At 35.4% G+C, this 12403-nt stretch overlaps 1 protein-coding gene across 6 annotated transcripts in view; it reads right to left on the reverse strand.

The window, feature by feature from the left end:
- Nucleotides 1-1735: 1735 nt before the first annotated feature.
- The window catches only part of pde5ab (phosphodiesterase 5A, cGMP-specific, b), a 41126-nt gene continuing 30458 nt past the window's right edge, over nucleotides 1736-12403 (reverse strand). For all 6 annotated transcript variants that reach the window (XM_046850923.1, XM_046850924.1, XM_046850926.1 and 3 more), the window contains 10 exons: nucleotides 11758-11904; nucleotides 8448-8573; nucleotides 7966-8060; nucleotides 7692-7779; nucleotides 6460-6560; nucleotides 5968-6045; nucleotides 5745-5808; nucleotides 3946-4020; nucleotides 3757-3840; nucleotides 1736-3642 (listed from right to left, as the gene is read on the reverse strand). In XM_046850923.1, coding sequence (XP_046706879.1) covers nucleotides 3520-3642; nucleotides 3757-3840; nucleotides 3946-4020; nucleotides 5745-5808; nucleotides 5968-6045; nucleotides 6460-6560; nucleotides 7692-7779; nucleotides 7966-8060; nucleotides 8448-8573; nucleotides 11758-11904 — 981 coding nt within the window. In that variant the 3' untranslated portion in view covers nucleotides 1736-3519. The remainder of the gene's footprint in view (nucleotides 3643-3756; nucleotides 3841-3945; nucleotides 4021-5744; nucleotides 5809-5967; nucleotides 6046-6459; nucleotides 6561-7691; nucleotides 7780-7965; nucleotides 8061-8447; nucleotides 8574-11757; nucleotides 11905-12403) is intronic.

Raw genomic sequence — 12403 nt, forward strand, 5'->3', positions numbered from 1 at the left:
TTACTTTGTTACATTAAACTGTTAATCTATTTGTTAATAAAAGAGACCTTTTTAAAAGATTGCTTTATAACTTTGTCTTTTTTGAAAGACTTGTTTGGCCTACATTTAATTAGTTAAATACTCAAGTACTGTTTAAATCACATACTCCACATTTTACTCAAGTAATTATAATAATTTACTAATTCTGGAATTAGTAAATTATAACTTGTAATGGAGTACTTCAAGTCTACCAAATCACTGGGGGTTCTTATTAATTTCATTATTGTTAAGTAGGTGCTAGTTTGAAAAGATAATACCGGTAGGTTTGAATCATCCTTACAGACCTTTATGCAACTCACCATTTCGGGTAAGAATGTTTTGGAGAAAGCCAAAACATGACAAACAGTGGCAGGTAGTAATATACCAAATCACTTACTGATGTTTCTGTATCCTATGACAAATATAAAAAGTATAGTATACAGCCAAAGGTATGTAGACCTCACCAACTCATATGCTTGTTGAACATCCTATTCCAGAGTTAGTTCACTATTAAAACAGCTTCCGTTCTTCTGGAAAAGCCTATTCCAGATTTTGGAATGTGGAATGTCTTTCTGTTTGTCACATTCCAATGCATACTGAAGGCAGTTTTGCGATTGCCAAGTGGACTAAAGCACTTGTATTATTCATTCCTGCTTGTAGGATGGTTTATCAGTACTAATTTCCTTGGCCTAGTTACATTTACGGCATTTGGCAGACACTTTTATCCAGAGTGACTAACAATCATCTAATTTCTGCAAATGAACAGTTGGGCCCAGAAGTGGCAGCATAGTGGTTCTCGGATTTTAACTCAAGAACTTCTGATTAGAAGGCCAACATCTTAACCACAAGACGATATCCTCCCTGTTCCAGTTTTTCTTAGTTGCTTCTGGGCAATTTCTTGAATCAGATTTAAAATTCTCAAAACTTCTTGTTCAACCTCAACACCATGTGCACATCATAAAAGCATTTCTTGTTGCTTAAACAAATTACAAATGTTTTGGTACATTTATTTAAATAATTGTGTACAATTGTCTGCTGTTTCCTACATTAATCAATAATTTTTTCTGGTTGAACAAAATATTTTATCAAAGACACCTCTCACCCCAATCATGGACTATTTACCCTACGCTCCAGGTGCCTGAGGTGCACAAACAGACTAAAGTATAGCTTTTTTTTACTGTGACTGTTACTCAACAGCTATGCATCATACAATGTCGAAATACACTTTTTTTTTTTTTTTTGCACTGTTTGTCCTCTATGCATTTTTGCTCCATCCATAACTTGTTTATCAGCACACTACTGTATATTCCACCCATATTTATTTGGTATATACTGTATCATACAACATTTATACTTGTACATAAGTATATCGTCATTTGAGCACGTGATCTTTCGACATCTATGCACAATCTTTGTGTATTACTATACATACATATATTATTACCTACTGCACCTTCTGTAAATCTGGACCCCATACCCTTATTTATCGCAATGCTATTTATTTATTGTAAATGGGCCACTTATGCACTTTTGGTTAGATGTTAACCACAGTTCTTTAGCTCTGTACATGGAGCTTGCACAATGACAATAAAGTTTAATCTACGGTAATCTAATATTATACTGGTTCTCACCTAAACAGTCTTAACCCCCAAAACATCTCACCATCAGTTCATCGCATAAGTCACTGAATGCAAAATGGTTTAAACAGTTGTCAAGCTTAGATTTCTATTAAACTTTATTTTGTAAATGTGTCTTATGTGACTAATGAAGGAGACTGCAGGGCATCAAGATCAACCAATGAGCAACTAGTTCTCTGAAACAGGTCAAAAGTGAATCTTGTGAACCTTCAATTGTCAACAGAGCAAAACACAGAATTACGGTTTCTGAAAATGGATGAACCAGAAAACAAACAAACACTAATACAGTACAGTCTCTTGCAATCAATATCCCACATACAGTAATTTGTAAATTTGTGCTGTTAAAATTCATATCTGCCATACAGTAGTAATTCAGACTTAAGCATTTTCGATCATAAGCCAAACCGTAGTTTACATTGGGAAATACTGAAACATAAGACATGACTAAACAATTTGACCATCTTGTTTGTGAACAATGCCAAAAAGACTTGTCATTCTGATGGCAATTATCTGTTTATTCACACAAATACTTACTTTTAAGAGATAAAGTAATGATTTTGAGAAACAGGCTTTGCGGGGTATTTGTACAAATCGTTTTGAGAAATGCTTAAAAGCAACCAAGAAAAACTGGAACTGCCTCAACTTATCACAGATAATTTGAACAAGTTAAGAACATCAAGTCATCTTCACAGAGTACGTCAAATCCCTTAAAAAGATCAATGCATTTTATAAGATTTTTCAGGCTGTAAAATACCATGCTGAACTAGGCATTCTCCTTAAGCACGCGCGCACACACACACACGCACACACGCACGCACGCATGCAAAAGCTTAAATAGTCTTAAAGGTGGTTTCAAGTGAATATGCCACGTGTCATCTGGACAATAACACCTTAATAACAAATGTTTTACTTTCAACAGCCAATTATATCCCAAATAAAGCACACAAATGTATATATATATATATATATATATATATATATATATATATATATATATATATATATATATATCAATAATTTTTTTTTATTTTTTTATTTTTCCCTTACTTACTTTTTTGCAAGAGTTACAAGTAACCAAGTTCTCACAACATGATATAAAGTTAATAAATATACAAATTACAGGTGAAAACATTAACACAATGTGGAGGAAAAATGACATTCTTCTACATATCTGAAGTGGGTGTGTTTGACTTGGACGAGTATATTAGCTTCATTGTATGGTGCGCTGTTGTGATGATGTTTCTTTTATACCTCTGCATCTTCATTTCAGTGAATGAGCTACAGAAAATCCTGACATGAGACTGAAACAATAAATAAATGCATTGACCATAAAAAGATCGTAATCTTTTCCCCCTCACCAGCTCCCTTACTCTAAGATTCTTTAAAATGGTTCATCAAGTAATAGATATTTGACTAAAACCTAACCAGTGACTAGAATGAAGCGTTTGCTTTTAAATACCCAATTACACTCATTACTGACAGTTATAGTGACCAGACAGGAAGAAACTTTTAGCCTTCAAATCTGATTTATACACAAAGCATAACTTATCATGCCTGTTCTTTATTAGGCTTGTGGTGATTATTTTGAATTAACAAACATATATAGGTGAGTTCGAGTATGTCTGAGTATTGCTTTAGTGTTGTGTTCCCTCACCTCCCCCAAGCCAATATGGAACCAATATGATTCAGCTACGTAAAATAAGACTTTGCGCTATAGTGGTTGGTGAACTGAATTAATTGCAGGAATTATAACCAGATATAATTCATTGCTTAAAGCTTCAGTGGGTGGTGGGTGGTATGAGGAAGGACCTGGAGGTAACGGAAAAGGGCTAAACTTGATCGTGAACTGACTGGGATGAGGCGTTTAAAGTCCTCCATTCAGTAAGTTTGCTTCCTCGGCCTGTTCAGCAAGCAGCTTCCAATTCTGCCTGTTCTTCCTGCAGCCTTCCAGTAGAGGGGAGCAGTAATCTGACATACCGGTCAGTGTCTACAAAACATAAACGTAAAAAAACAAAAAAAACCAAACACACTTAAATCATTGTTTTGCAAGTTCTATACAGTTCTATAAACTTTGATAAAGCTTGTTAAAAAAGTTGAATACCTCATACAACTGTGTGCAGATGGCATCGATAAAGGACACTTGCATGCTGGGAATCTTATCACGCTTCTCTCTGTTCATCAGATCCTATTAGAGACAATGGCACTCTTTAAAAGTTGTGAAATCAGACGCTGCTTCTGACATGGCCCTGCTGTTCGGAAAGTGTGACGAATATGCGGGTAGGCAACTTACAATAGGTTCAATGTTCAGCTCTTCTCTTTCCTTGTCCCCTTGCTCAAAGAATTCTGTGGCAACAAGCTCAGCTATCTGCAAAGACAAACAGATAAAAGTGGTAGATGTGGTAAAACAAACAGGACGTTAGCTCTTGAGAGAAACCTTCATCTTTATGCTAGAGTCATTTCCCTTCTTCTTCTCTCATAGCACTGAGATTCTAGCCCTTTCTTTTCTCTGTGCTTCTCTCGATCTGCACTGATTTACACTTCTACAGCGCTACAAGTACACAGTGTCTGTACAAACAGCTTGATACAATCTGCACAAAGGCTCCACTTAACACGAATTACAGCATATAAACCATTTTAGATGTTTCATATTTAGGGGGTCACTTTTTGTGCAACAACCCCAATTTTTATGCGAGCATAGATATTCCCATTTTCGTACTCGTGCACATTTTTTCCCTCCACAAAATGTTCTGTTTATAATCACCTCCTTCTACAGAGTTTCCTATCTCAAATAACTGATTAATTGTCTACAATAACATGCCTTTGGCAATAATAATGCTGCAAGGTTCATATGAACCTAGCAACAATGGCAGACATCCCACATAAACACATAAAACTTTTCTTTTTAAGAGACAAAGATTTCTGTTTATACCTATTATAAATCAAAAGTCATGGCAGAAACCTGCTTGCAGATGTTCCAAAACTAATAAAAGAATGTGAACAATTAATGTAACTTAAAAAAATTCAATAAATTCTTTCATTCTTACATAAAAGTAACAAATCATGCATGTCTCAAAATTATTTAATGATTATTTTTACGTTTTGTTCTTGTTCTTTTACAAATGCAAATCCCAAAGCACACACAACTTTACATAAGCATCTTATATAACTGCAGATTCAATTATTTTACATATTGCTTAATATTCATTCGAAATGTGTTTCTGAGCATGACTTCATCTATTTTTTATGATGGTTTTATGATAAATTCTGCTTGTTAAATTTTTTTTAAACTGTCACAAATACGTGAGAAATAAAGGGCATACTCTAAATGTATTTAATATACAGTAATCTGCCGCTTTACCGTGGTTCCGCCGCCCCCAGTTTACCGCGGAATTGCATTTGCCACATAACTAATTTGTGTGGCTGATTTTCCGGTTTCTCATGGAAACCGTTGAAGTTTTATGTTGAAAGAATGAAATTGATTAATAACAATACATATAATTAATTATAAAATAAAGTAAAATGTTAATACAGTACAGTACTGTATAAATAAAATACTGTAGAGCGTATATAAATTTCACTGTATGTCATACTCTGAATGTGTATGTGACAAATAAAATTTGAATTTAAATATCATACATTTACACAAGAGACAAAGAACATGCAGTGTTTTTTTTTTACGAACGTGTGGTGTGGTGATGCTGAAAATATATACATAGTGAATTGTTTTATGCTGAAATAAGGTCATTTATTATAAGAATTTTAATTAACGGCTTAAATAATTAAACAAAAAAATGTTTTGGGGTGGCGTCCATTTATCTCAGGGATTACTGTACTACACTTTTTGCTGTTTATTCATAAAAAAAATTGCCCTTTGTGAGCTGTAAATATGTATGTGTATTTGCGAGAGAGGGAGAGAGAGAGAGAGAGAGAGAGAGAGAGAGAGAGAGAGAGAGAGAGAGAGAGAAAAGAAAGGTAGCGTGAGACAAATGAGAAACAAAATTAAGAAGTGACTGTCAGTTACAATGTTGCTGTGTTTAGACATGCTATAATGTCTAATCAGTGCCCATGACTGCTTTATTAAGCTCTTACCCTCTTTTGTACAGGCCAGGGTTTAGTAATAGCAGAGATATCACATGCAGTCATCAGCATGGACCTGCCGTGTATAAAAACACCTTTGTTAATGTGTGACAGCAATATAAAAAAAATACTAGCTCTTTAGAATAGGGTATATGTATAATGCATGTACATGTATGTATGTGTATATATATATACAGTATATATGTGTTTTCTGGGAATTATACATAGAAATCACCTTAACAAGTCTCTGTGATGACCATCTTCCCAATCAAACTGGCTGTTCTTTGTTAGTTCAAAGAACTCTGTTCGTTTCCTGGAGTAGTAAAGAAAAACCCTGTTATGACATTCCAATCCACAAATAACTAAACGAGACCTTTAACTACAGGAAAAAGCAACAGAAAATAAATATTTTCATGTAAAATTACACTGGAATACAATCTTTATTCTAGTGTAGGTGCTATTTGTTTGGTTTGTTATAAACTAAACATAAACCTCTGTTGGATCATTCCAAACAAACCCTACAACATGTTAATGGACTATATGAGATCATGTTAGCTGTAAACACAATTATGCAAAAAGGTCTTCGTCTCTGCTATAGACTCCTTTCTATTTATGGTGTATTGTAGTGCCAATTTAACTACAGTTAAACAAACGGCATTTATTCACAATGTTTACTGTTAGTGAAAGGTTATTTTTATTCACTTTGTGACTGATAGCTGGTACCTACTTCATGTAGAGGGCCAGGTCAGTGGCCAAGATGGCTTTTTCGATCATCTTCAGTGTAGTTTTATACTCATCCAGTGAAAGACTGCTTAAAATTTGACTGCCCTGAGAAAGCAGAATGGATACATATTAGTTTTAGGAAAAACATATCAAATCATAACCTTAATAAAGCAACGTTGTAATTGCAATAGAACCTTGTAATACTAATATTACAGAATGCCAAAGCGTTTGCTGATTGCTTTAGTAAATCATTAAATGATAACCCATTAAGGTAGTAATGTTTCCTGGTGAGAACAAGTCAGAAAAAAGTCATTACAAATACCACAATTGTTCAGAATTAATATACATATTAAGTGACTTTTTATGTTTTTCATGCTCCTCAAGCTTACTGTGTATCACCCAGCCTGATAAAGTCATTTATATTACCATATACATGTGATAAATTTAAATGTTGGCTTTTGCATTGGTTAATCACCTTTATCTGAGAATTGCAGAGTGATGTTAATTACTGTAAAACAGTTCCAAAGACGTGTAAAATACTGTAGCTGCCTTTCTTTACAAAAAAAATACGCTAATACAGCATTCCCTCGCTACATCGAGGTTCAGCTTTCGCAGTCTTACAGTAACGCAGGTTTTTACCTGGAACATAGTATTTTTAAGAGTTATTTTAATTATTTTTGTGGTAAAATAAGCATTTTCTAGCCTAAAAAATAAGCTTCCAAAAAAGCTGTAATGCTCTTCTTGGGTATGCAGTACAATCATTTCATCATCATCACCTTTCATTCATCATTACTGGTGAGTACCCATATCTTCACTGGTGAGTACCCATATAAATTTTTTATGTTAAAATTACGTAGGCTTCAGAATATTGAAAGTGTTTAAGGGCAGAGGAAAGGTTTATAAAAGTGTCTGGATGGTTTATAAAGTCTTAAGATATACAGGTATTCTGTATACTGTACTGTATACATATTAGGTTGCTACTTTGCGGATTGTTGCCTATCTCGGGGTGGGGGAAGTAACCCCTCTGATAGGCAAGAGATTACTGTATAGAGCTTCAGTCTTGTGGTATATAATTGTGTTAAAACAACCCCCGATTGTTCCTCGATGATTGTCTTTCCTTTTTAACTGCACTACAGCATCAGATACAACAAGTCAGATAAAAGTATCTGATAGATAATTAAACGTAATCGCATGGTGTTATGTATTACCAAAACACCTTGAAAGTGTTCTACTTACTGGACTGTTGAGAATCATGAGGCACTGATCAAAGTGGTGATGCTCCATAATGGAGTGGCAGTAGAGCTGGGCAAGAGGATGGTCACTCCTAGCAACACAATAAACAGTCAGAGTGCTTTCTTTTTCTGTTTTTCCCTGTGCTGTTCCTGGTATCTTTTCCCCCCTCAAGTGAACAAGTCAAGCAACACTTAAAAGAACGGAATTTCCATTCCTTTTTACAGTCAGTTCTGCTTATTATAAAGTGGACACTAATAAAAAAATAAAACAAACATACCTCTTGATGTATGAGTTGTTGACACCTCTGTGGTCCAAGTCGTGGCACAGAGTCGCAATCATCAGTGCCAAAATCTCCAAATCACTTAGATTGTTCTGTCAGTTTTAAGATAGAATAATTGTTTTTTTCTGGTCACAAGTTCAACTTTTTCCAGTACAGTTGGTACTTTTAACTAAATTTAGCTCATTATTGTCATGACAAGTTTTTAGATTCAGTGAACTCAGTTTCTAAATGAAAACACATGGCTGAATGGACATATGCATTACGCAAGCTCTAATAAGCATTGGCTGATTTTCCATTTAGATTATGTTGTGAACAGTTCTGTGTCTGTATTACTCGTGATGGATTTAGGTACATCCAACAAACAAACACTCATGTTAATAGGTGTCAGACAAGGTAACTGTTTTGTTTCATGCTATGCTCAAAGCCAGTAGGAAATAACCCATGACCTTTTGCTTGGGTCATCAATTAACGGCACTGACCTGTAACCTCCCTGACTTCAGTATGGCAAACATGCACTGAGAAGTGTTGAAGGCATGCCGCCAGTTATGGTAGGCCACGTTCTTTCTGTAGTTCTTCTTCACGCTCAGGATCCACTGACACATGCTCTGTAAAGAGAAATAAGTAATGGATAGGATCCAGACGCAAGATACACTAAAAATTCACTAACAAAAAAACACAATGATGGCAGCAGATCTTGAATCATCTGCACATCATTATCGGAATAAGACAAATTGAATTTCCTAGTTCTTATAATTTAATTGTCAAGAAAATTGTAAATCGAATTATTCGGCCTTCATTTATCAAATGCTTGAGTTAACCCTGTAAAACAATAAGAGAAAGCAGCTTAAATAATACCGAAGTACAAGGATCATCAGGCAATCTACCCTGAGTTTAATAATAAAGATTTATCAAGTTTGCTTTCACTAAAAAAAATTGTAATTAGAAAGTTTTATGGATTATAGGTTATTCTGTTGTTACATATACACCACTCTACGTTGGTTCCCTGAAAATTTCTACTATATTTATGTCTTCCTGTTGTTATACAGTAGGCATTAATTCGAATCACCTCAAGCTTATTCTTGTGTTCTAATCTGTGACTTGTGCTTTAACTTCAGGATGTTCAATTGCATGTCAGGGATTCTCTTCAAATTGAGGTCAAGAGCCCATACTGGACACTGCTCCAATCATGTCTGTGTCTCGCAATTATGTTTCTAAAAAAAACTGCATAAAGGAGTGGAGAAAAGGTATGTCTCTGGTGGATTTGGGCATGCTGATGAATGAATCATGGCTGGGATGAGAATCAGCATGTCCAAATACACCAGAGACATACCTTTTCTCCACTCCTTTATGCAGTTTTCAGGAACCTGACTGTGCTGACTGTGACTGTGTTTAGTATAATAATGTCAAGAGAATATCTGCAAATAAAAATAACAATGTTACCATTATCCTCCCATTTGGGACACCTCCTAAACCTTGGCAAGGGATTGATATGAAAACATAAACACAATATGCAAGTTTAGGAACAAGGTGTCCAACAACCATCTTGAATGGTTTTACATGATAAAAATGTGGAGGATTGAATAAAAAGACAGGATCATCAGCAAACAGATACCCCATACTTCCACAGTGACTCAAATCGTACAGCTATTAACCACATCCACAAAACATGTAGACTGGCCCACTGTTCCATGGTTTGGATGATTCTATACCATTTCTTTGAATCCTAGATTAAATTATCAGACAAAATCTCCTCTTCAGCATCTCAGGAGGCCAAGGAATACAATAAAAAAAAAGTTTGGTTCCCTTTAAAAAAAGAAAAATAGGGACCACCATCCTATACTGCCTGTCTTACATCACTAGCCAAGACCTCCATGCAGCACCAAATAGGCTGGTTAACCACAAACCCCGACCTTGTCTGATGCCTTCAACATCTAGATCGAATCCCATAGACCCCTGAAGCCTTGCCTGCTATGAACGCTCTATGTGCCAATTAATTTTAGCCACAGAGGTGCATTTTTAATAAAAAAATATTTCTTTCTATAACCTTTTGAATCGAGAGTACATTGACTTGGTTAAATGCGCCTTTTATTACTCTGTAATGTCCCCTCAACACTCCCTATAATTTACTTATATAATTAAAATTTAAGAACAATTAGCATGCCCTATATCAGTGGTCCCCAACCTTTTTTGCGCCATGGACTGGTTTAATTTCAGACAATATTTTCATGGAGCGGCCTTTAAGGTGTGTTGGATAAAAACAACAAAATAAAATGATACGATGGCATAAAAATTGGTATTTTCTAAATATAATATTAAACGTGAATCCACTCTGTTGTTTTTTGTTCATTTTGCTAGCTTAGGGGTTTCAATTTAGCCCCTTTAAAAAGGTAGAGGATGTAGGTAAGACATGTGACCAAGGAAAGCATCTTGACATGCATCAAGAGTGAGTCATAGACAGATGTGGCAGAGAGAATCTGATAATTTTCCAAAATAAAACTGTTCAGAATCAGATAATAAATACAACGGAAATAATGTAAGTTATGTATTCTTTCTGTGCGGCCCGGTACCAATTGATTGATTGGGGACCACTGCCCTATATTATAGAAGGTCTGTAAGGAAAAAACAGGCAAACATATGCAGTACTACATGCATTATAACTACATGCCCACAAGTGGTTTAACAGTAAAGTCCTTTTTGACCTGAACAAAATTAAACACTGGAAGATTGTGGTACAGAATTCCAACAATGTCACTGCTGGTACAAAGACTCTAAACTTGTGTAGGCAGAAGAGGTCAGATATTGTTTCTCTCCTAGAGTGTTATGCTGTCATGTGATGCAATATGTGCATCAAGTTTAGTTGATTATTTCAGTGCCTCAAGAAAATGTTAGTACATTGCGATTGTGTATAGTTCTATACCCAGTACCAGTGTGTGTAATCTATATGATTTGGTTGGCTCTTGGTGGGTATGGCGGGAATAGTAATTCATTTTCAACAGTTGCCAGTAGGACACAGTGTGTGGCATATCCAGTCTTGTATGGTTTTACTTTTGTAGACTGTTGCTTGTTGGGCTGTATACTATTAAGAACTATTAAGGCTCATGATATAGTTTTTTTAAATAAGTCAAGCAGTAAGTCTAATGTTGGATGAAAAATCTTTGTTCTCAGTTATATTATATATTTACTACCCAGTACCAGTGTGTGTAATCTACATGGTTTGGTTGGCTCTTGGCAGGTGGTCAGTCACAGCTGGCAGAGTTTTTTGTGATTGATATGGACTCGATGCCAGAGAGGTTAAAAAAGTGCCTGTTTACACGCTGCCTAGGAAATCAATAAAAAGCCTGTCTTTGTGCCCCATCTGTATGCTGTCTCTGCTGGCATCAAGCACCATAAAAGGAGTTTGTTCAGGAGAGCCAAGTACACAGCCATTTTTACTGTACCTATGCTCAGATAGCCAAAGGGATGGACTTCATCTGCCGATCATGAACTAAATTAAAGGAGACGGTTATGTTTCTAAATACCACAAGAACTTTCTGTTCTGAGCCAAAGCACTTATTTTGCAGTCCTGACATTTAATGAATGGATAGCATTCTTTTAATACTAGACCACAAAACATACTTTGTACCTGATATGCAAAACATTGGAAAACTCCAAGTGAAGCACTTTTACTTTGTTAAATATTCAGTATGTTGAAATCGTACCATTGTGTGCCATTAACATCTCAATATGACTGATTTCTCCAGAATGATGATTTAGATCTTGTTCTGTGTGTTAATGTGTGTGAACATGTACCTTGTATTTCATCTGAAAGTTTTGCACAAGCTTGAGGTCGACAAACATGCGAATAGTGGCCTGGGTGGTCTCTGTGTCAGACAGGTCAAAGTCACTGAAGCTGAAGTCGAGGAGCCTCAGAGACTGAGCTGAGGGGACAGTGGCAGCCTTTGGACAAAATGTACACAAAGATACATATTAACACACACGCACATGTGTGTGTTTCTAAGAATGATGCACATTGCAACTAACATTTATTTATTTTTAGTTTGTGACCTACCAGTACACAAACTTAGTCAATTACATACAATCAAACAATCTGTTTATCAGGCATTGATAAACTATGAGTTGTGGCATGAATCGGTATAATGCATGACGCTTTTAATGGACATTTAACTCGAGTGTTCTGATGACCATTCCAGGAATCACAAGCCTGGAATTAATTTAGCCAAATGAAAGTTTCAAAAACAAAAGATCAGTTAGTTTGTTCTATTGTTCACTAATGCAAAAAATAAAAATACTTAAGCGTTGATCAGTCGTAAAACAAAAGGTTTTGAGATTAGATTATTATGTACTTTATTTTATTTGAAATGCAAAAATAAATAATGATTATGTCCAAAAGGAAAGACAAAAGCAATAAACTCCTAACAGCTAATGCTCAGGATTA

This window comes from Silurus meridionalis, chromosome 6 (assembly GCF_014805685.1).
Source record: "Silurus meridionalis isolate SWU-2019-XX chromosome 6, ASM1480568v1, whole genome shotgun sequence".
Classification (NCBI taxonomy): domain Eukaryota; kingdom Metazoa; phylum Chordata; class Actinopteri; order Siluriformes; family Siluridae; genus Silurus; species Silurus meridionalis.